Source organism: Rhinatrema bivittatum, chromosome 2 (genome assembly GCF_901001135.1).
Source record: "Rhinatrema bivittatum chromosome 2, aRhiBiv1.1, whole genome shotgun sequence".
Lineage (NCBI taxonomy): Eukaryota > Metazoa > Chordata > Amphibia > Gymnophiona > Rhinatrematidae > Rhinatrema > Rhinatrema bivittatum.
In genome coordinates this window covers 721,350,139-721,374,569 of record NC_042616.1, presented here as the reverse complement: position 1 = coordinate 721,374,569, position 24,431 = coordinate 721,350,139, and the positions used below count along the sequence as shown (strand labels likewise).

Genomic DNA, 24,431 nt, shown 5'->3' with positions numbered 1-24,431 from the left:
GATCTGATATCCTGAGAATCTTGAAGAAATTCAAATATGTTAGAACTGTCAATAGGGACAAAAAGATACAAACTTCTTTCAGGTCTAACCTCCCTTTTAAATTCAGGAATATAATAGCACCTAGATAATTTAATATCTCTATGTTGAGCAATCTGCAAGACATCACATATATATTTTTTAACTCAACTGCTGACATAAACCTAGACTTAGAAACATTTGCAATTTTGTTTTATCTTATAGCATTATCTAGAGATTCAGTCCTACTATGCAACCATAAGCAATCTTTTACATCTGAAAACACTGATGTCTGTAGATTCTTAAATTTCCTAGTGTGTAGCCAGATGGACTCAGGACCAATGGGTTATGCTCCCCTGCCAGCAGAAGGAGACAGTCAAGTTTCAAAGCTGATGTCATCCTAGATATACCCTTGCAGTGACCTCAGTTCTTCAGTATTTCTCCATCTTCAGCAGATGCAGACATGCTTTCCCTATGGGGATCGTTGTACCTTTTGGAAGAAGAAATTCTACTTTTAAATTGGAGAAAAGATTGAGAGGTGTGCCTTGGTCTGGTAGCTGGTTTCCAGCATGGACTTTGCTGCTCAGCAGCTGAAAGGCAACAGGTGCAGGAAGCCGAGCGTGGCGGTGACGGCCAGTGCTTTCTTCCCCCGCAGCCGGAGACCATCTCTGTACTCAGCTGGTAAGCGCTGAGCCCAGGTAAGTTTAAAAAAAATAAATAAAAGAGAGAGAGAAGATTTATCGATTTGAGATGTTTGGAGGGGTTTTTGGTAAGATTTCCTCCGGTCTCCTTGCTTGGCGCGCCATACCGAAATCGTTCCCAATCCCTTTGGGGGAAGTAGGCTTCCGAGCAGGTTGAGTGGCCCCTCGGTGGGCTATGCCCCGCTTTAGGCTTGGTTGCCACACAGCATTGTAGACTGCGGCAGCGCCATCTTGAGTGCACTTTGTGCGTGCCGTATTGCTGTCCATAGAACGTCGGTATGCACAGTTCGTCGGCTCTGCGCATGCATAACGTTGCGCATGTACACACACACACACACACAACCTACTAAGCGCAGAATACAGGTAAAGCCAGATGCATGGGCTGTGTGTGCGCCTCGCTGCATCCTACCTAGGCGCCCGAAATCTGTGCGCATAAAATTCTAAGTGCAAACCGACAGCACGGTTACTGCCGCCAGTGTCTCCGGCAGCCAAGAAACATAAGCGCCTTTCTCTCTGCACTGTTTGTCATAATAGGTCTTCCCAGTCTGATCTGGATTCCAACTTATGTCAGTACTGTGAGGAAGCTCAGGGAGAGTTAGCCTCCCTGGACTTTGCTAAACCCAGCTCCTCACATTCAGAAGATGGGTTAGCTACAGCCTTAACTGGAAGTACCCCAGATCTGAGTATAACCGTGACTGGGTCATCCGTGGGAGAGGGAAATTCAGTGGTACCTATTCCAGTACCTCTTGGGCTAGGTATGGACCCAGCTGCCTTCTCTTGGGTGGAATTTTTCCAGGGCCTTCAAGCCTTCGTACAGGCACAGTCTGCTAACTCATTTGCCCCTGTCCGGAGGGAACCTCAGCTGGTAAGCCCTCCCTCTCCCAGTCCTATTGGCAGACCTCTAGCCATGCCCCGCCTCACCAGGGGTATCCCTGGCAGGGAACTGGATGAAGAGGAGGATATGGATTCATTGGAAAATGGGAAAATTCCCCCTGGCTTAGAACCGTATCGGACCATGTTACGGTTTTTCGAAAGAGAAATTGCTGGCCCTGGTTTCCCAGATTCTGAAGTTGCTGGGAGTTCCTGGGGCAGACTTTATGATAGAATCAAAGAAGCATCCCATTCTGATTCCTCTACAGAAAGCCTCTTGCTATTTTCCAGTACTGGAAGCCATCCAGGAGTTGATTGACCTGGAATGAGATGCCCCAGAAGCAAGTTCTAAAGGGGGACGAGCGTTAGAAGCTCTATACCCTGAGCGAACGTTTTAGTTTGTATCGCCCTGAGCGAACGTTTTAGTTGCATTGTAAACAGATGTGATATGTATATTTTACAGGAGCGTCTGTATAGAAAAGCTAAAAAATAAATAAATATACCCACTGGATCTGGCAGTGAGAGAGCGTTTGTGTTTCCCTAAAATGGATGCACTGGTCTGTGCCATCTCTAAGTGAACTATCCCAGTGGAGGGAGGAGCCGTCTTAAAGGATGCGCACGATAGACAGATGGAGTCCATCCTTAAACAGGCCTTTGATGCAGTAACGATGACCTTACAGATTTGCTTCTTGTTATGCCCTGGTAACTCGTTCGTGCCTATTCCTCTCTCAGGAGGTGGATGACTCAGGGGTGAATTCCAGAGCGGTTATAGAACCAGCCGCCTCCATGGGCACGGATCTGGTCTGTACTTAGGCCAGAGGAGTGGCCTCAGTGGTGGCGGCCAGAAGGCAGCTATGGCTGCGGAATTGGTCGCAGATGCAACCTCCAAGGCAAATCTTACAATGATGCCTTTTAAAAGATCACTCCTTTTCAAAAGCAAAATGGAAAAGCTGGCCAGTAAATGGCAACCAGAAGATAAGAGAAAGCAGTTACAGTGCCCCTCGCCTATGAAGTGTCGATCCAGGGGCTCCCAACGCTTTCACCCCTACAGAAACTCGACATTTCAGAGGTCTCAGGCCTTTGGAAGGTTTCAGTCCTTTCATAGTCGACAGTCTAAGAGAGGGGCAGGCTTGGGTTCAGGTTAGTCCCGAACCCCCTCAAATGAAATTTTGCCAACCCACCCTCTGAACGAGGAGAATAGGGATAGACTGTCCCTCTTCTACCAGCATTGGGTCAAGATCACTTCGGACAAATGGATACTGGAGGTCATACAAGAAGGATATGCACTGGAATTTCACAGCACTCCTTGGGACATATTCATGATGTCTCCTTGCCACTTCCAGCACAAGAAGTAGGTAGTGAAGATTATTCTTTTAATGCTCCTCAGGATGAGGGCTGTAATCCCAGTACCTGTGCCTCAGGAAAATATGAGGCATTATTCTATTTCATCATACCCAAGAAGGAAGTTTCCTTTTGCCCCATCCTGGACCTCAATGGTGTCAACCGACATCTACAAGTGAATCATTTCTGCATGGAAACACTATGCTCCGTGATAATGGCCGTACAAATGGGAGAGTTCTTAACCTCCCTGGAGCTATCCGAGGCCTACCTACATATTCCAATCCATCAAGAATACCTATGTTTCCTATGCTTTGCAATACTGGGTCGCCATTATCAGTTCTGGGCACTGCCCTTTGGCCTCGCCACCGCCCCCAGAACATTTTCCAAGATTATGGGGTCGTAGTAGCAGCACTGAGAAAAGAGGGAGTCCTGATGCATCAATACTTGGATGACTGGTTGATCCAGGCCAAGTCCGTGGAAGAGAGCCTGCAGGTTGACCAACAGGGTTGACCTCCTTGCTTCAGAAACTTTGCTGGGTTATAAACCTGGATAAAAGCAGTCTCAAGCCCTCCCAGACCTTGGAAGATCTGGGTGTCTGGTTCAACACCATGCAGTGCAAGGTCTTCCTTCTGACCACGCGGATATGGAAGTTGATGTCCTACGTCCGTCAATTGATGAGCGTGATAGCTCCACACCGTTGGGCATATCTCCAAGTTCTCAAGTTGATGGCGGCAACCCTGGAAATAGCTCCATGGGCGAGGGCACACATGCAACCACTTCAGCACTCACTACTGTCACGTTGGAACCCGCAGTCTGAAGGCTATTTGATTCATCTCCACTTACCGATGGGAGTATGCTCTCGGCTCCAGTGGTGACTGCAGGAAGCTTATCTGAGCAGGTGTATACCCCTGTCCTCCCAGAATTGGCTGTTCCTCACAACAGACACAAGCCTCTGGGGTTGGGGAGCTCACTATCAGGAGCTGATGGCCTAGGGATGCAGGACCGAGGAAGAGGCCCTCGGAAACATCAACCGCCTGGAAGACATGGCAGTCAGATTGGCCTGTCTACAATTCAGTCATAGATTCCAGGGTTATACAGTCCACGTAATGTCGGACAACACAATGATGGTAGCCTATATCAACCACTAGGGTGGAACTAAGAGCCAGCAAGTGTCACAGGAGATAGATCTCCTTATGGAATAGGCAGAAATACGTCTACAGATGATCTCAGCCTCTCACACTGCAGGAAAAAACATCAGAGAAGACTTTCTAAGCAGGGAGAGTCTGGATCCAGAAGAGTGGGCATTGTCAGCCAAGACCTTTCAGCTGATAGTAGAGTGCTAGGGTCTCCTGTCCATCGACCTGCTGGCTGCATCCCACAATTCAAAGGTTCCCCGATTCTTCAGTCACAGAAGAGATCAGTGGTCCCTGGAGATCGACGCTCTTGTTCAGCCTTGGCCAGAAGAAGAATTGCTGTATGCCTTCCCTCCATGGCCCCTGCTGGGCAGGGTCATTTGCAGAATAGAGCATAACAGGGGATTAGTCCTACTAGTAGCTCCAGATTGGCCCAGGTATCAGTGTTATGCAGACATGCGGAGACTCCTGGTGGAGACCTCCCTGTGTCTCCCACTGCAAAGGAGCCTGCATCAGCAGGGACTGGTCCTTCATGAAGATCCGACTCTATTCTGTTTTATGGTCTGGCCCTTGAGAGGGCTTGCCTGATGAAGTGAGGATATTCTGCGGCAGTAATTGCCAACTTTGTGCTCGGAAGTTCTCTGTCCCTAGCATGTATGCAGGTCTGGAGAGTATTTGAAGCCTGGTGTGAGGAACACTGTGTCCCTCCTTGGGCAGTCAAAATCCCACTAATTCTGAAATTTTTGCAGGACAGCCTTAACTCCTTGAAGGTCCAGGTAGCGGCTCTCTCCTATTTTAGGGTCGAGGTGAATGGAATCCACGTGTCATGACCCGTTTTCTGAAAGGGGTGAAGTACCTCCAGCCATCCCTATAGAAGCTAGTTCCCTTGTGAAATCTTAATCTAGTATTGGAATTTTTGGCAGGGCTCTCCTTTTAACCATTGCACAGTCTTTCCTTGTGTTTATTAACCATGAAAACTGTGTTCCTGGTGGCTGTATGTTCAGTATGTCACATCTCTGAACTGCAGGCATTGTCATGCCGGGAACCGTTCCTCAGGATGACTCCGGGCATCTTACAGCTTCGTACCGTTCCATCCTTCTTGCCCAAGATAGTCTCGGAGTTTCATTTGAATTGGACCATTTCGTTGCCATCCCTAGATGAGTACAATGACACGGAATGATACAGCCTCTTCCGTCATTTGAATGTCGGTAGACTTTTGGTGCGGTATCTGGAAATTTCAGAACCGGTCTGAAAAACAGACTGACTATTTGTCCTTCACGGTGGATAGAAGCAGAGCGAACCAGCTTCGTGGGCCACCATAGCTTGCTGGATTAAGCAGGTAGTCATGGGAGTTTATATGGAGACAGGAAAGCCATTACCTTCTCAGGTTAAAGCTCATTCCACTAAGGCTCAGGCGGTCTCATGGGCGGAAGCTAGACTGCTTTCTCCCGTCGATATCTGCCGAGCAGCGACATGGTTATCCTTGCACACCTTCTCCAGATTCTATCGCCTGGACGTACAGGCCCGAGAGGACGCAACTTTTGCAAGGGCGGTGTTAACAGGATCGCAGGCAGTCTCCCACCCCGATCAGGAGTAGCTTTTGTACATTCCATTGGTCCTGAGTCCATATGGCTACATGCTAGGAAATGGAGAAATTACTTACCTGATAATTTCATTTTCCTTAATGTAGACAGATGGACTCAGAATTCCACCCACGGCTGCCCAAGGATTCGCCCGTGGAGTGGATATCGATTCCAAGAGATTATGGGTAAGCTGTCATCCAGTCCCTAGATCATGGGGGCATCTATATTCTTACTGGAGTTCACTGTTTATGATTGGTTGAGTACAGTTGTGGTTATCCTCTTTTAATCATATTTTTAATTAAGTTTTTTCATTAGTATGTCCACAGTGGATTTTGAAGAGAATACTGAAGGGCTGAGGTCACTGCAGGGGTGTATCTAGGGTGATGTCAGCTTTGAAATCTGACTAGTCTCCATTTGCTGGCAGGGGAGCATAATCCATTTGGTCCTGAGTTCTATCTACACTATGGAAAATGAAATTATCAGGTAATTAGATTACTTGATACAGCAAATTGCCCTTCCATAATAGCTAGCCTATGCTTTAAATTCATAAATTTAAGGGAAGTTCCCATAGGTAAAGCAAAGTGTTGAAATGCTGATTGGGACAAAGAGGTCTCCATCCTTGATCACTTTCCATATGTCTTTATGAGTTAATTTGCTGGTTCTTATGGTTCCCTAGTCTCCAAACTTCTCTGATCAGAGGTTAGACAAATTGCACTTGGGTTAGGAACCAGTGACACTGTTCCTTTTTCAGATGTATAGGTACAATGTAGACTAGGGAGAGCAGCCCCCTCAATCATGCGGGGGTATAAGGCACCTAGCCACTTGCTCTACTTGAATTATAAAAGCAGTCACAGGTCCATCACTTGAAACAGCTGATGAATTTGCTGTTTCACCCCCCACTTGTAGGTTGTGGTATTTGTGGAGGAGAACACACACCCGCACTAAGGGAGACTTCGCTTGCTTCACCCTCAGCTGACTCTTCTGAATGTGCATCTAGTTGAATGAGGTACTAACCCATCTGTCCCATTGTGGGTGTCAAGGCAGAAGGGACTAAGTTCACTCTCCACTTCCTCTCTTTCTTTTTTCCCCCCATTCTAGCATCCGCACAAAAGAGAAACTGCCAGGTGCGTGGCTTTTGGTGAACAAGCAGCAGTGCGCCACAGGCCAGCCACTTAAATCCACCCCTGAAGTCTGCCTCACTGCCTGATGGAATCTTCAGGCAGGAGGGACAGAAATAACATGTTGGACTCAGTATCAGAAGGGCCCCCACAAGCACTGCAGGCTAGCTGCTTAAATCTACCCCTGAAGTCCACGTCAGGACCTCAAAGTGCCCACCTCACTGCCTGATGGAATCTTTGGACGGGAGGGACAGAGACAATGCACTGGACTCGATAGCAGCAGGTCCCCCGAAACATCACTACTTTTTGAGCATTGGTTTGTGCTGCCAGTACATGTTAAAGTTATTTAAAAGATTTGTGACTGTATAGGCAGGGGTTTAAATTCTTATCATCCTCTTAACTTACATAATCTCAACATCTTGTATTTTGGCTCTAATTTTCTACAAAGTGCAGATTTGAGCATTTTTGTATATTTCCTGCCACCGCTTTTTTTTTTCTGCTGTTCTGATTGATTCTGTTAATTTTAGTAGTATAACTGATATAAAAGTGGTATAGTTTACAGAGCAACCAGAAATGAATAAACTACTCTCTCTTTTTTGTTTTTTTTGTTGTTTTTTTATGTTGCTGGTTCTTGGTGCGCTCTCACCCAGTACCCGCTGTATATATTATGTATATGCACATATCTTGTTTTGTCTCTTTGGCTCTATGGCTGTCTGACCACAGTAGATCCACATATCAAAAAGGGCCTCTCTTGTGGAAATGAATCACAAGGATGTAAGTACACATACATATATATATACACCCTGTGGTCAGACAACCAGAGAGACAAAACAAGGTATGGATCCACAGCTTTCATACATAAGGGCTGCCATTTCCCCTTGTTGTGCTGGCCTAGCAAAGCAAGTAGTTCTGTAAAAGGCAGACTATTGTTTGACATGCCCCTCTTAACAAATTCCACTCCGTCAGAGATTGATTTATTTATTTAGATTTTTATATTCCGCTTTCCGGCACTTCAAAGTGTACGTCAAAGCAGATTACATTCAGGCACTATAGGTATTCCCCTATGTATCCGAGGCAACAGAGGGTAAAGTGACTTGCCTAACGTCACATGGAGCAACAGTGGGATTTGAACCCTGGTTTCTCTGGGTCATAGCCCACTGTTACCCAGCCTGGATGAGTCACTTTCTCCCAGCCAAAAGGCCAAGACCCAGGCAGGGCCAAGAGAAGAGATTATATGCACGCTCTTCCATTCTGCCTGACTTTTGTCTAACCACTAGGCCACTCCTCCAAAGAAAAGAAATTAACTTAACAGAGCCTAATAAATAGACCTTGGACATATTTTCTGCTTCTCCTAGTTATGTATATTGTATGTCTATGAAACATAATAGGCTAAAGCACTATTCAGTATTCATCCTTCAAATGTTTGTTTGCAGGTGGATTGAATACAGACACCGCCATGTCCTATGTTTTTGTAAATGATTCTTCTCAGACAAATGTTCCACTGCTGCAAGCATGCATTGATGGGGATTTTAATTACTCCAAGCGATTACTCGAGAGTGGCTTTGACCCAAACATTCGTGATAACCGTGGTCGGACCGGCCTTCACCTTGCAGCAGCTAGAGGAAATGTAGATATCTGTCAGCTGTTGCACAAATTTGGTGGTGATCTGCTTGCCACAGATTACCAGGGTAACACTGCTCTTCATCTGTGTGGGCACGTGGACACCATCCAGTTCCTGGTTTCTAATGGGCTTAAAATTGACATTTGGTAAGTTGCTCCCTGTTTTTGGAATTTAGATCATTAACAATTTCACTGTAAAAAAAACAAAACAAAAAACCCTCAGTTACAGGATAAATATAATTCTAGTAGACAAGGGGAACAATAATAGGTCAAACGATTAATACAACATAAGTGTTTTTGGGGCTGCCAGACAAGATTTTGAAATCTTCCCAAAATCTCGTCTGGCTATTTCCTGCACCCTGATGACCACCAGAACTAAGCAATGCAATGCATTTGTAGGCACTGCCTCCATTGTGTGCAAATATATTTCATGCATGTTAATTGTGGATATCCTGGAAATCAGACTGGTTGGGTATTCTTCCAGGACAAGATTGAGAGAAGCTGTTCTAGAATGCTATTCACAAAATGCAATGGTATTTTTGAATTGTGATCACAGTTCCATCATGTGCCTCGCATCTTGCAGAAGTGTGAGGGTTGCTGCTGTACAGAGTAGAAATGGCAACAAGTTGAACTGAGCTCAGGACTGTGAATACATGTCCATGCAGTAATAGCAGCCCTGTCCCCCATTCCCTTAGGCTTCCTTTTCAACATCTAAACGGGTGGGGGTGAGAGAGAGCATGGGTATTTCTCTTATTCTTGAGGATTGCTACTGTAATTGCAGTGAGCCTTTGACAACTAATCAGGTTTTCCTCCCCCCCCCCCCCCCCCCCCGCCTCCCCCATTCTTTAATCCTTCTTCCTTCCTATCTAGGTCAGCCAAGCCAGACAAGATTTTGGGACGATTTCAAAATCTTGTGACATTCCTTGGCCAAGTACCACAGACCACAACTTCCTCTGGAAATTATGCCCCCTAAGTCAGGCTTGTGCATGTCACCACTCTGTAGTGGCTGGCACTTCCTCCTCCTGAGTACATTCCTGGCCAGCCCAAAGAGCAGAAGCCAGATTCGGTATTCAAACCCATATCTTCATCATGTTACTTATGCTGCTCTGCCATCAAGCTAACCCTTCTTCTTTTTTTTTTTTTGGGGGGAGACTTCTCCATTCTTCATTTTTATATCCTCCTCCTACCCTGCCTCTACTTACTGACATCTGACCCTGTTGCTATAAAAGTTCATCTGAAAGACTTGGGGGGGAGGAAGTATGTACATGGAGACCCAGATTTAAAGGTGTCTGGCTCAAGGGTGTTTGCAACTTCAGTATTTCTCAGGTCTTCTTTTTCCACAGAGTATGATTTCTAGTGGTCAGATGGTCTGGCAGTCATATTCAAGGCTCTCTTACTAGACCACCAGGGGACATTTTTTAGATTGTTCTGTTTGCTCCCTTCTTCTGGAAGCTGAGCGGTTCTGTTGATGCATCTTGTCTTAGTCTGAGATGTAGGAAATCCAAAGTTTCCCCTCTCATACATTTCCTATAGAATCAAGCCTGAGCAACTCTTAATTGTAACTTTTAATTAGGCAATGCCACCTTTTTTAATGTTCTGTAGATAAAGCCATTGGCAGCCTTTTATGGGCTATATGTCTGCTTCTCCACAGCCTCACTTCCTAAACCACTAGTCCTCCCCCAACAGGTGGCTGCTCTTTCATTCCCATATCTCTCTCATACGTAGCTGTTCAGTGCCTCTCTCCTATGGGATCCTGGCTGGCTCCTGTTATCGCCATGTTTAATAACTAGATAGCACAAAAAAAAAAAAGTCTACAAGTTAGAGTGAATGGTAGATTCCTTCAGCTGATGACCAATTTTGTAAATCATTTTGTCCATCACCCTGCTCTTATGATGCCTGTTTGCTATTGGGTTCTAATTTACCCAAACTATGAGCATTACCCAAACTATGAGCATTTGTGGTCATAGCTTTCCAGCTGTTTTGCATTTTTGAACTCTAATTTAAGAGTCAATCTCAAACAGCTTGCGGTGTATTTCTTAAATATATAGATGAAAAGAAACTTACCATTAATTGAGATGGAGAGAGAGTCAGATGCAGAGGATTAAATAAGTATCATTCCTGCCTTACATAATTATTCTGGTTTCAGTATTTTACACTTTGTAACAAGGTCTCTTATTCCAGCATAGAGCTAAAATGCTGTAACCGTTATGTTCATTTCTTTTTTTTTTTTTTGTACCTTGTTCTGGTTTGGGATTAGGTTTTACTTGTAACTTTTTCTCTATTTTTCAATTTTAAACTTAGCAATCACCAAGGTGCAACACCTCTTGTCCTGGCAAAACGTCGAGGAGTAAATAAAGAAGTGATCCGGTTACTAGAGTCTTTGGAGGAACAAGAGATGAAAGGATTTAATAGAGGAGCTCACTCCAAGCTGGAGACCATGCAAACTGCTGAAAGTGAGAGGTGAGCCACTGCCTAAAAATAAAAACGGAAATTGATCTTCCTGATAGGCTTAGTGGTGCCGATTGAAGTATTCACAGAAACGTCTGGCCTCCTTTTGAAGACATATACTGTAACTTCCCTTCTTGGCAGTGCACGCTCTCCTGTCTGAATTGACATTTTTCAGTGCTAAATCTAACAGCATTCATAATAAGTCTTCTCAAATGCAAATGTAAGACATTCATCAAGCTTAGCCTTCTCATTATTACTTCCTGAATGCTAGCTGTGTCAGTCCACAGCAAGTGGAGGGTGGTGGGGGACAGACGATGGTAAGCCTGTTCTGGCAAATATTTAGGATTCATTTATTTGTAAGGTACCATCAGGGGGCAATGGTACATTTCCTAGCGTGTAGCAGATGGACTCAGGACCGATGGGTATAGTATACTCCTGTTAGCAGTTGGAGACGGATCAGATTTCAATCTGACATCAGCCCCTAGTACATATACCCCTGCAGGAAGTGCAGCTCTTCAGTATTTTCCATCTCCATAGCAGTTAGGGACTATCTGCACGCTTTCACAGTGTTAGAACCAAATTCAAAGAAGAAAACCAAAATTTAAAGGAGAAACCTACCTGAAGACGAGCCCCGCTCTCCTGCGGTGATACCCTCGGGTGCCTCCCCCAGTTGAGATTCCCGAGGTGATTTCCGTGGTCCCTTGGAGGTGAGCCTTGGTCCGGCGGCCGAATCGTGGCGAGGACCTAGCCCCCGAACCTCGGGCGCGGCTGAGAGGCAACGGGTGCACCCTCGAGCGCGGCGGTGAAGGTATTTGCCCTCTCCCCCCTGCATCCGGAGACCGCCCGGGACGAAACCGGGAAGCGCCGAAGACAAGGTAAGGTAGAAATCTTCTGCTCGAATCCAGTCACTGAGCATCGAGGAGGAGCACAGGTCACCGGCCGGGACCAGTGCCACTGGGTTGATCCGCCTTAGCAGGGCCAGGCCCCGGCTATTTCCAAGGGTCTACCCACATGGAGACCCTCCGAAGGGGTCGCCATATTGCCCACGTGCTCGCCGCCACGATCTTGGCCCTACTCGCTGCTCCGTTCAGCCCGAGCGCACAAAACCGAGCTAGGCGCACAAAGCACATGTGCGCATAGACTTACACGCACATAATCCTTGTGAGCAGAAGTTACACGCACAAGGGCCGGGCGCACAAGAATACACGTGCCCTGCACGCTTACGGAGCTGTGCGCATATCTACGGCCTGGACGCATAGCCGCGTGCACAACTCACATGCACATCTTAGGCGCACCGGAGCACATAAGATTTTATGCGCCAACAGCCATGGCACCACCAGAAACAGGGATAAAGGCTCAGGGCCTCTGCCCAGCATGCCACATCAGAGCCGCACAAAGAGAGGAGGCCGACGCCCTGTGCACCCAGTGTGAGGAGGCCCTGGGAGATCCAGTTCAGGGCCAGTCCCACCCAGGGCCGAGTACTAGCTCCTCAGGGGGTACCCCGGACCTAGCAAATCCCAGTGGGACCTTCCCACAGACGGGGACCCACAGGGAACCAGCGCCCCGTAGCTTGGATCCAGCGTTTATCTCACGGGTGGAGTTCTTCAAAGGGGTTCACGCCTTTGTTCAAATGCAATCTGAACCTCTGACTGAGCAGCCACATGCTCCACTGGAGGACCCTTATGCCCTAGCCCCTCAAGACCTAGGCACAGACTTCCACTACCCAGAAGCCCCACCTATGGGGACTTGGACATCTCTGAAGAGGAAGCCAAGCCCCTAGAAGAGGGGGAGCTCCCCCCGGGGACAGAGCCTCACCGAACCATGAGACGCTTCTTCACAAGGAACGAGCTCCCGGACCTGGTCACCGAATGCCTGACTGAGCTCGCCATCCTGGGCCCAGGTACTTCGGGGGAACCTAAACCGAACCCTCTGCTGGAGGGCCTACATCAGACTTCCCGCCATTTCCCTCTGTTACAAGCGGCACAACAGCTAATTGACCTGGAAAGGAATGCTCTGGAATCCACGTTCAAAGGGGGACGAGCTTTGGCAGCCATGTATCCCCAGGACCAGACAGCCAAAGATCTTCTTGCATGCCCAAGAGTTGATGCCATGGTCTGTGCGGTCTCTAAGCGCACCACCATCCCAGTGAAGGGAGGGGCAGCACTCAAGGATGCACATGGTGAAGAGAGGTAATGGTGAGAGAGGTAATGGTGGTGGGGCCGCTTGGCAATAGTGATCATAATATGATCAAATTTGATTTAATGACTGGAAGAGGAACAGTGTGCAAATCCAAGGCTCTCGTGCTAAACTTTCAAAAGGGAAACTTTGATAAAATGAGAAAAATTGTTAGAAAAAAACTGAAAGGAGCAGCTACAAAAGTAAAAAAATGTCCAAGAGGCGTGGTCATTGTTAAAAAAAACAAAAAACAAAAACCATTCTAGAAGCACAGTCTAGATGTATTCCACACATTAAGAAAGGTGGAAAGAAGACAAAACAATTACCGGCATGGTTAAAAGGGGAGGTGAAAGAAGCTATTTTAGCCAAAAAATCTTCATTCAAAAATTGGAAGAAGGATCCAACAGAAGAAAATAGGATAAAGCATAAACGTTGGCAAGTTAAATGTAAGACATTGATAAGACAGGCTAAGAGAGAATTTGAAAAGAAGTAGGCTGTAGAGGCAAAAACTCACAGTAAAAACTGTGAGGGAGTCAGTTGGACCTTTAGATGATCGAGGGGTTAAAGGTGCACTTAGAGAAGTTAAGGCTATCGCAGAAAGATTAAATGATTTCTTTGCTTCGGTGTTTACTGAAGAGGATGTTGGGGAGGTACCCGTAATGGAGAAGGTTTTCATGGGTAATGAGTCAGATGGACTGAATCAAATCACAGTGAACCTAGAAGATGTGGTAGGCCTGATTGACAAACTGAAGAGTAGTAAATCACCTGGACCGGATGGTATACACCCCAGAGTTCTGAAGGAACTAAAAAATGAAATTTCAGACCTATTAGTAAAAATTTGTAACCTATCATTAAAATGATCCATTGTACCTGAAGACTGGAGGATAGCAAATGTAACCCCAATATTTAAAAAGGGCTCCAGGGGCGATCCGGGAAACTACAGACCGGTTAGCCTGACTTCAGTGCCAGGAAAAATAGTGGAAAGTGTTCTAAACATCAAAATCACAGAACATATAGAAAGACATGGTTTAATGGAACAAAGTCAGCATGGCTTTACCCAAGGCAAGTCTTGCCTCATAAATCTCTTCACTTTTTTGAAGGAGTTAATAAACATGTGGATAAAGGTGAACCGGTAGATGTAGTATACTTGGATTTTCAGAAGGCGTTTGACAAAGTTCCTCATGAGAGGCTTCTAGGAAAAGTAAAAAGTCATGGGATAGGTGGCGATGTCCTTTCGTGGATTGCAAACTGGCTAAAAGACAGGAAACAGAGAGTAGGATTAAATGGACAATTTTCTCAGTGGAAGGGAGTGGACAGTGGAGTGCCTCAGGGATCTGTATTGGGACCCTTACTTTTCAATATATTTATAAATGATCTGGAAAAAAATACGACGAGTGAGATAATCAAATTTGCAGATGAGACAAAATTGTTCAGAGTAGTTAAATCACAAGCAGATTGTGATAAATTGCAGGAAGACCTTGTGAGACTGGAAAACTGGGCATCCAAATGGCAGATGAAATTTAATGTGGATAAGTGAAAGGTGATGTATATAGGGAAAAATAACCCATGCTATAATTACACAATGTTGGGTTCCATATTAGGTGCTACAACCCAAGAAAGAGATCTAGGCGTCATAGTGGATAACACATTGAAATCGGTTCAGTGTGCTGCGGCAGTCAAAAAAGCAAACAGAATGTTGGGAATTATTAGAAAGGGAATGGTGAATAAAACGGAAAATGTCATAATGCCTCTGTATCGCTCCATGGTGAGACCGCACCTTGAATACTGTGTACAATTCTGGTTGTCGCATCTCAAAAAAGATATAATTGCGATGGAGAAGGTACAGAGAAGGTCTACCAAAATAAGGGGAATGGAACAGCTCCCCTATGAGGAAAGACTAAAGAGGTTAGGACTTTTCAGCTTGGAGAAGAGACGGCTGAGGGGGGATATGATAGAGATGTTTAAAATCATGAGAGGTCTAGAACAGGTAGATGTGAATCGGTTATTTACTCTTTCGGATAGTAGAAAGACTAGGGGCACTCCATGAAGTTAGCATGGGGCACATTTAAAACTAATCGGAGAAAGTTCTTTTTTACTCAACGCACAATTAAACTCTGGAATTTGTTGCCAGAGGATGTGGTTAGTGCAGTTAGTATAGCGGTGTTTAAAAAAGGATTGGATAAGTTCTTGGAGGAGAAGTCCATTACCTGCTATTAAGTTCACTTAGAGAACAGCCACTGCCATTAGCAATGGTAACATGGAATAGACTTAGTTTTTGGGTACTTGCCAGGTTCTTATGGTCTGGATTGGCCACTGTTGGAAACAGGATGCTGGGCTTGATGGACCCTTGGTCTGACACAGTATGGCATTTTCTTATGTTCACATGACCGGCATCTGGAGTCCATCCTTAAACAGTCATTTGACGTAGCCGCTATGTCTCTACAAATTGCGACCTGCTGTACCGTGGTGCCTCGTGCCTGCTTATCCCAGACCAGGAACAACACCCCGGGAAAAGTCATGGAACCAGCAGTATCATTCCTTGCGGATGCTGCTTCCGACCTGCGGTTCCCACCTACGACTGAAGTATCTGGGTACTTGTGCGTTGGATCTGTTTGCCAGAAGGTCCATGGACATGGACCTTCTGGCACACAGCCAGAAGGTCCCGGACATGGACCTTCTGGCACACAGCGACCAGAGGTGTGTCATCTGCAGTGGCGGCCAGGAGGCAACTCTGGCTCCGAAGCTGGTCGGCCGACGCATCTTCCAAAACATGCCTCACAAGGATGCCCTTCAAAGGATCCCTCCTGTTCAGCAGTGAACTGGAGAAACTGGCCGACAAATGGGGTGAGTCCCCATTGCTGCACCTGCCGGCGGATAAGACTAAGAGAAATCAGCGACCCTTCCTCAGGTCCTCCAGGGGCAGAAGTTCACAGCGCTTCAATCCTTACAGAAGCAACTACCAAGCGCCCCGCCCTACGGGCAGGAACCAGTCCTTTCGGAACAAGAGGGGAACCAGCTCGGGTACAGGCCCCAGCCGCACCCCACAATGAGATTCAGCCGACCTGTCGAAGGGAAGAAGCCATAGGGGCAGACTAACCCTATTCTACCGCAGATGGGTCAAGATAACTTCGGACAAGTGAGTCCTAGCTATCATTCGGGAGGGGTACTACCTGGATTTTCTACGAACCCCTCCGGGCAAGTTCGTGGAGTCTCCCTGCCACGACCTCTTCAAGAGGGCGGCAGTGGAAGTTAGACTGTCCAGACTACTGGCCCTCGAGGCCATAACCCCAGTGCCTCCACAGGAAATAAATACTGGTCATTATTCCATTTATTTTATCGTCCCCAAGAAAGAGGGAACATTCAGACCCATCCTGGACCTCAAGTTGGTCAACCGCCACCTGAGGATTCCCCACTTCCGCATGGAAACCTTACGATCTGAATAAGGGCGATACAACCAGGAGAGTTCCTCACATCCCTGGATCTTTCAGAGGCCTACCTACACATCCCAATTCATCAGGAACACCAGCGCTATCTACGCTTCAAAGTCCTGGACCGCCACTACCAGTTTCGGGCACTACCCTTCGGGTTAGCCAGAGCACCCCGGACGTTCACCAAGGTAATCGTGGTGATGGAGGCAACACTGAGGAAGGAAGGAATCCTCGTAGATCCTTACTTAGACGATTGGCTGATCAGGGCAAAATCACCAGAGGAAAGCCACCAAGCAACCAGCAGAGTCATAGCTCTACTGGAGAGCCTAGGATGGGTGGTCAACATAGACAAAAGTTCCCTACAGCCCTCACAGTCGTTGGAATACCTAGGAGTCCAATTCAACACCAAGGAAGACAACGTCAGCCTGACCCCCACAAGGAGATCAAAACTGTGGAACCGGTTGCAAACCTTGCTGAACGATCCTTGTCCCACAGCATGGGATTACCTGCAAGTCCTCGGGCTGATGGCATCCACACTGGAAGTTGTGCCATGGGTGCAAGCCCACATGAGGCCCCTACAGTGCTCCCTTCTATCACGATGGAACCCACGGTCCCAGAACTACACCGTACGTCTATCACTCCTGGGCAGTGTCCGGTCCCAGCTACGGTGGTGGCTGCAGGCCAGCCACCTGAGTCAGGGATCAAGACTATCCTCCCGAACCTGGACCCCCTACTCACCACAGATGCCAGTCTACGGGGATGGGGAGCACACTGCGAGGAGTTAACCGCCCAAGGGCAGTGGAACGCAGAAGAGGCGGGATGAAGCGCGAAAATCAGACTAGCCTGTCTGCAGTTCGCTCACAGACTTCGGGACAAAGCGGTCAGAGTAATGTCGGACAACGCCACAACAGTGGCCTACATCAACCGACAGGGGGTGGGAACCAGAAGCCAGCAGGTGTCCCTAGAAATAGACCCCCTGATGGCACGGGCGAAGCAAATTTCCAGGAGATCTCCGCCGTCCACATCGCCGGGAAAGACAGCATCGCGGTGGACTACCTCAGCAGGGAAAGTCTAGACCCAGGAGAATGGAGGCCGTCGCCCGCAGCCTTCCAAATGTAGTGAAACGATGGGGGACACCGGACATGGACCTTCTGGCAAACAGATCCAACGCACAAGTACCCAGATACTTCAGTCGTAGGTGGGAACCGCAGGCCCAAGGAATCTATGCCCTGGTACAGACCTGGCCACCGGGGACCCTGCTATATGCCTTCCCGCCGTGGCCCTTATTGGGCGCAATCATTCACAAGATACAGCTACACAGGGGACTAGTTCTTCTGGTGGCTCTGGATTGGCCAAGAAGACCGTGGTACGCAGACATGAGAAGACTGCTGGCAGGGAACCCCCTGCCACTGCCTCCACACAGGGACTTGCTACAACAAGGTCCGATCCTCCACGAGGCTCAGTTCAATTCTCTTTTACGGTCTGGCCATTGAGAGGGCCCACCTGAGAGAGAGTGTATACTCAGAGGCTGTAATCTACATCCTCCTCCGAGCACGCACGTTCTCCACATCGTTAACGTACATAAGGATTTGGAGAGTATTTGAAGCCTGGTGCGAAGATCATGACGTGAAACCACGCGCATCTAAAGTTCCCGTAATCCTGGAATTCTTACAGAACGGACTACAGAAGGGACTGTCTCTCAACTCCATCAAGGTACAGGTGGCTGCATTGTCATGCTACGGCTCCAAGAGCGAGGGCGAGAGCATAGCTTCTCACCCGGACGTGTCACGCTTCCTGAAAGGAGTCAAACACCTTCACCCACCACTAAAGTGGCCAGTACCTCTGTGGAATCTCAATCTCGTTTTGGATTTCCTAGCGGGAACCGCCTTCAGACCCCTCCGAGGCCTGTCCCTCCGCCTGTTAACCTTAAAGACGGTGTTTTTGCTGGCAGTTTGTTCAGCTCGCCACATCTTGGAGCTACAAGCACTGTCCTGCCGTGAGCCGTTCCTCAGGCTCACCCCGAGATCCATCCACTTACGCACGGTTCCCTCGTTTCTCCCCAAAGTGGTCTCACACTTCCATCTTAACCAGACCATCTCGCTACCATCAGCAGATGACTTGAAGAATTCGGAAGAAGCCCGTTGTCTACGCCACCTCAACATCGGCAGACTCTTATCCAGATACCTGGAAATGTCGGAACCCGAATGAAAAACAGACCACCTTTTCATCCTTCACAGTGGAAAGAGACCAGGGGAAGCGGCCTCGCGGGCAACCATAGCCCGCTGGATCAAGGAAGTTATCAAGGCGGCCTACGTAGAAGCAGGCAAGCCACCACCTCTACAAGTCAAGGCCCACTCTACCAGAGCCCAGGCAGTATCCTGGGCAGAAACTAGAATGCTGTCACCCGCCGAGATCTGCAGGGCGTTACATGGTCCTCCATCCATACCTTCTCCAGATTCTACCGTCTGGATGTTCAGGCTCGGGAGGACACGGCATTTGCAAGGGCAGTACTAAGTGGGTCACGGGCAGCCTCCCGCCCGGGTTGGGAGTAGCTTTTATACATCCCATTGGTCCTGAGTCCATCTGCTACATGCTAGGAAATGGAGAAATTACTTACCTGATAATTTCGTTTTCCTTAGTGTAGACAGATGGACTCAGCATCCCACCCACAGCTGCCGTTATGCAAGGTCTTTCAAATGATTCAAGGGTAAGCCATGTTTTCACTTACCTAGGGCACCCACCCTACCGGGTGTCGATGCTTTCCGATTGAGCACACTGGCGGTCTCCAGCTATAGTCAATCAACCAGTTCAAGTTAATCAAATTAGTCAGTCACACATATATCCACAATGCTTTTTGAGGAGAATACTGAAGAGCTGCACTTCCTGCAGAGGTATATACACTAGGGGCTGACGTCAGATTGAAATCTGATCCATCTCCAACTGCTAGCAGGAGTACACTATACCAACTGGTCCTGAGTCCATCTGTCTACACTAAGGAAAACGAAATTATCAGGTAAGTAATTTCTCCACTGTAGAAGGTTATGACTGTTTTGCAAGCTCTTTAATGCTTAGAATAGGTATTTATATCCTTCTGCACTAATTGCCACCTTGCTATGAGCTCAAAAGTTCTCCACTTCCTTAGCCTATGTCCGGATTTGGCGATTGTTTGAGGCTTGGTGTGAGGATCAAGGTGTTCATCCTCATTCAGTTAAGATCCCGCTCATTTTGGAATTTTTGCAGGATGGGTTAAATAAAGGGTTAGCCCTTAATTCCATGAAGGTATGTTTCAGGGGCCAGATGAATAGTTAATCCTTGTAGTCTCATCCTGATGTGGCCCGTTTCTTGAGGGGAGGGAAACATCTTCGTCCTCCCTTGCGGTTACCGGTTCCTTTGTGCAGTCTTAATCTGGTGTTGGATTTCTTGGCAGGCCCTACATTTCGACCACTATGCAGCCTTTCCTTGCGGTTATTGACCTTGAAAACTGTTTCTGGTGGCGATTATATTCTGCACATCGAATTTCCGAGCTGCAGGCCTTGTCTTACCCAGAGCCATTCCTTCAGCTGACTCCAGGAGTGATGTAGCTGCATACTTTTCCTTCATTCTTGCCTAAAGTGGTCTCGGATTTTCACTTGAATCAATCCATTTCCTTGCCGTCCTTGCATAAGGAAAGTGATGCGGAAGAATATTACCTGTTTCATCCTTTGGATATCAAGAGACATGTTATGAGGTATCTGGAGGTTTCTAAACCCTTCCCGAAAGATTATCGTCTGTGTGTCCTTCATGTTGAAGGAAAACAGGGCGAACCAGCTTTGCGAGCTACAGTAGCTCGCTGGATTAAGGAAGTGGTCGCGGCCAGGTATGTGGATGCTGAAAAGCTTTTGCCTACTCAGGTTAGGGCTCATTCCACTAGGGCTCAGGCAGTGTCATGGGCAGAGGTTAGATTGTTGTCTCCTGATGATTTTTGCTGAGCTGCGACGTGGTCCTTCTTACCTTTTCCAGGTATTATCTTCTGGATGTGCAGGCCTGGGAGGATGCAGATTTTGCACGTGCAGTGTTTGACTGGACTGTGGGCAGCCTCCCTCCCTATTAGGGAGTAGCTTGGGTACATCCCCAGTGGTCCTGAATCCATCTATCCACATGCTAGGAAATGAGAAGTTGCTACTTACCTGATAATTTCCTTTTCCTTAAGGTGGATAGATAGATTCAGCTTCTCGCCCTTGGCTGCTGAATGATTGTGTGATGGTCGTCTTGTGTTCCAGGGGATTACTAGTAAGTGTTCATCCAGTCCCTAGATTAGTATGCATACATTCTTGCCCGAGTTCAGTGTTTCTTGTTGGTTGAGGACAGAAATGATTGTTTTTTAATCAAGTTTTTTGCTAGTCTGTCCACAGGCAGGCAGATGTCACTGCCAACTATATATACTGTGTCGTCAGTTTGCTCCATCTCCATCTGCTGGTAGAGGTGCATAAGCCACTGGTCCTGAATCCATCTATCTACCTTAAGGAAAAGGAAATTATTAGGTAAATAGTAATTTCTCAGTACTATTTCATGTGTCTGCTGTTTTGAAATATTAATGTTTGGGAAATATTAGAACAAATTTATGTGAATTTTTAAATTATTGGATGTTTGGCTGTTTTGACATTTATTCTTTATATTAGTATGATTTTAATATTATGAATGATGTATTTTATTTCTTGATATTTTGTGAGGAATCATGTTTCTGGTTTTCCATTGTTTCACTGCTTTATACAGTGTGGTTTGTGGTTTCCAGTTCAATTTTTGTTGGCACATTACTATTTATACTTTATGGCCTTTCTATTTTGTTTTGGTGAAGGTCTGTCTTATGTAACTTTAATTCTTGCTGTGAAAATGCTTTTATGGCAATATGATCATCCCTTCATTTCTTTTTAACACATGTTTGCTCTTTATTAATTTCACTTGCATGTAGAAAGCAGTTTAGAATATAACTGCTGAAATTATTTTTTCATACACACTTTATTTTCACTGCTGTTAGTATTAGGCAATTATTTTAAGCAAGAGATGGGCTTAGCTAATGTTAAGAACATAAGAACATGCCGTACTGGGTCAGACCACGGGGTCCATCAAGCCCAGCAACCTGTTTCCAACAGTGGCCAATCCAGGCCATAAGAACCTGGCAAGTACCCAATGTTCCCTCTAAGGATTGGGTTGCTGTGAGCATCTAAATTATTAGGCATTTTGCATCAAAGAAAGTAGTGCTCACAAGGTAATGTAAGCAAACATTTTACTCATATGCAAACCAATCCTTAGAGGGAACAATGGACTTTGGGGAGAAGTTGATTGGGATTGGATCTTGAGGGGGAGTTGGGTTTAGAGAGAAAAAGAGTGCTGTTGGGCTTGGCCCTTGGGGAGGCAAAATAGTGCTGGGATCCAGCAAGGGGAGAGGAGGAGGAAAATACAGACTGCTCCAGCCTGGGGGGAAGAGGTATATACCAGTTTCTGTATTTTTTAATTTTATTTTCAATCCTATTTTATTTTTAAATTTTATTTTTACCTTTGTAAACCGTTTTGACAAATAACCTTGCTTTGAAAAACGGTATATAAATACGTTTAAATAAATAAGAGGAGAGTACTGGGGTTGAATGGAGTGAAGGGAGAATGCTGGAGTCTAGCCTAAAGGGTGAGGGGAGAAAGAATGGGGAAGACAGTGCTGGGATCTAGCTTAATAGGTAAAGGGAGAATGTAGGTAGTGTTGAGGTTTAGCCTGACTGTAAGGGGAAAAGGAGGAGAGTGCTGGGGTTGGTGATAAGAAAAGAAGGCAGAGGCTGGGAGTTTCTAAGGGCAGTTAAGAAATTTAAATATCATTGGAGAGTGGAAGCCTGCGGGGAAATGTGGAGGCACATTTTAAAAACTTAAATGAAAAGCTGGCTTGGGGGAAAAAAGCTAACATCACAAAAATATTATAAGTGCATACATGGCCACTGATTATGCCGTAATCCCCATCAAGTAGTCTATGGGTACACTGTCTCTCAAAACTGACATCAGCCAATCAGTGTTCACTTCCGGTCTAAACTCCGCTCACCCCCATAGAAGTATATGGGTGTAGCCCCACCCCAAACCAACCCCCCATGATGTCACTGGTATGACATCACCAGAAGTCCAACCCTCACCACACCCCCAAAAAATATATCCTCTAGAATGTCATCAGAAAAGGCCCTGTCGCTTTTTAATGATGACAGAATTAATGGACTCTGGCCATTTTTGATGATTTCACCGAAAATACAACACAAACCCAACCCACACCCAAACCTGTGCCCCCTAGAACATCATCAGAAATGTCCCTATCACTTTTAATGATGGCAGAGCTGGAAGCAGGTTTTTTTTCCCCTAGCCTCTCTGTTTTAAAAGTTACTATCTGTGACATGGCAGGAAGCTTTCTCTCATTCTGTACACAGTGACAGGGAGAATCTTCCCCTCACTGTAGATATGCATGCTCAATGGTCCCTAACCTTGCAGAGTAAAATTTGAGCAGATCTTTCGTAGTATATTAAAAGGATAATTAACAGGGTGTTGGCTGTTGGAGGTTAGGGAACTGCAAAAGTGAATAAAACAAAGATTTAGTTTTCTTTTAAAAAAAACAGACATCTGTGTTTACAGCCATTCAAAACAACCATGCACAAGCAGCTCTTAAATACAATTTATTATGAACCAGGCGCTGTAGTATTGGTGGAATAAATCCTCTTTCATGCTGCTAAAGCATGTAATGAAAAAGTGACCAGAAAACAAGTAACTAAATGGCTTACAGATCAAGATGCTTATTCCTTAAACAGACCTGCTAGGATACATTTTAAAGAAACAAAACAATAGTGTCAGAAGTGGATGCACAATGGCAGGCTGATCTGGTCGAACTGACTGCTTTGTCCGGTTATAACAGCGGCTACCAATACATCTTGACAGTGATAGATATTTTGTCAAAATATGCAAAGGTTATGAGCCTAAAAACAAAAACAGGTTGTGAAGTGGCCAAGTCACTTGAAAATATATTTAAAGGTGGCCGAGTTTCCAATAAAATATATACAGACAGGAATAAAGAGTTTTAAGTAGCTCTTTATTTATTTTGATTTATATTCTGCTTTTCACACTTTTTTCAGTACTTCAAAGTGGATTACATTCAGGTACTGTAGGTATTTCCCTATCCCCAGAGGGTTTACAGTCTATGTATGTACCTGGTCACACGGAGTGTTATGTAAAAATCCCGCTTCATTCATTTTTTTTTCTTTTTTATGATACAAGGCCTTTTTAAATCAAAAGTCTTGAATCTCTGATGCTTTTATCCACCTGTTAAATTTTTCAGGCCACCCCTGCCATTTCACAAAGCACTGCTTGTTTCTACCTCTCCCTTTTACCTTTAGAACCTTATCAATGCGGTATATTCTATCTTGTCGAGGGTTGACTTTCAGTAATTCTTCAGGATAAAAAGAACCCTAAATAGCTTTCCTCACCATAATCTTGTTTCTTGTACACTGTTTACTGCCCCTTGTTTAAGACATTAGTTGTTATAAATATCTCATCTGTCCATGTTTGTTCATAACCTTTTTCAAATTTCCCTTTACATAAGAACATAAGAAATTGCCATGCTGGGTCAGACCAAGGGTCCATCAAGTCCAGCATCCTGTTTCCAACAGAGGCCAAACCAGGCCACAAGAACCTGGCAATTACCCAAACACTAAGAAGATCCCATGCTACTGATGAAATTAATAGCAGTGGCTATTCCCTAAGTAAACTTGATTAATAGCAGTTAATGGACATTCATATCCAAATTCCTCCAGAAATGAGACAATTTGTCACATCCAGCAAATCCCTCTCTTTTCACATGTAGGCTTATTCCTTGGTGCTAAAACCTAATTGGCAATCTAAGTATTGACCAGGCCAAGCCTCCAAAGCCGAGAGACTCGTGAACAAAACCCAACATGGCATCTGCCATGAGATGGCCAGTGTCCACTCTCCAACCTGAACAGTC

General features: G+C 46.1%; 1 protein-coding gene and 1 long non-coding RNA gene across 4 annotated transcripts in view; one reads left to right on the top strand and one right to left on the bottom strand.

Moving 5' to 3' along the window:
• ANKRD46 (ankyrin repeat domain 46) overlaps positions 1-24,431 on the top strand; it is a 72,825-nt gene that overhangs the window by 37,739 nt on the left and 10,655 nt on the right. For all 3 annotated transcript variants that reach the window (XM_029591813.1, XM_029591812.1, XM_029591814.1), the window contains exons 3-4: positions 8,195-8,528; positions 10,683-10,841. In XM_029591813.1, coding sequence (XP_029447673.1) covers positions 8,218-8,528; positions 10,683-10,841 — 470 coding nt within the window. In that variant the 5' untranslated portion in view covers positions 8,195-8,217. The remainder of the gene's footprint in view (positions 1-8,194; positions 8,529-10,682; positions 10,842-24,431) is intronic.
• LOC115085597 overlaps positions 8,448-24,431 on the bottom strand; it is a 34,317-nt gene continuing 18,333 nt past the window's right edge. The window contains exon 3 of the long non-coding RNA XR_003854902.1: positions 8,448-8,573. This is a non-coding gene — a long non-coding RNA (uncharacterized LOC115085597). The remainder of the gene's footprint in view (positions 8,574-24,431) is intronic.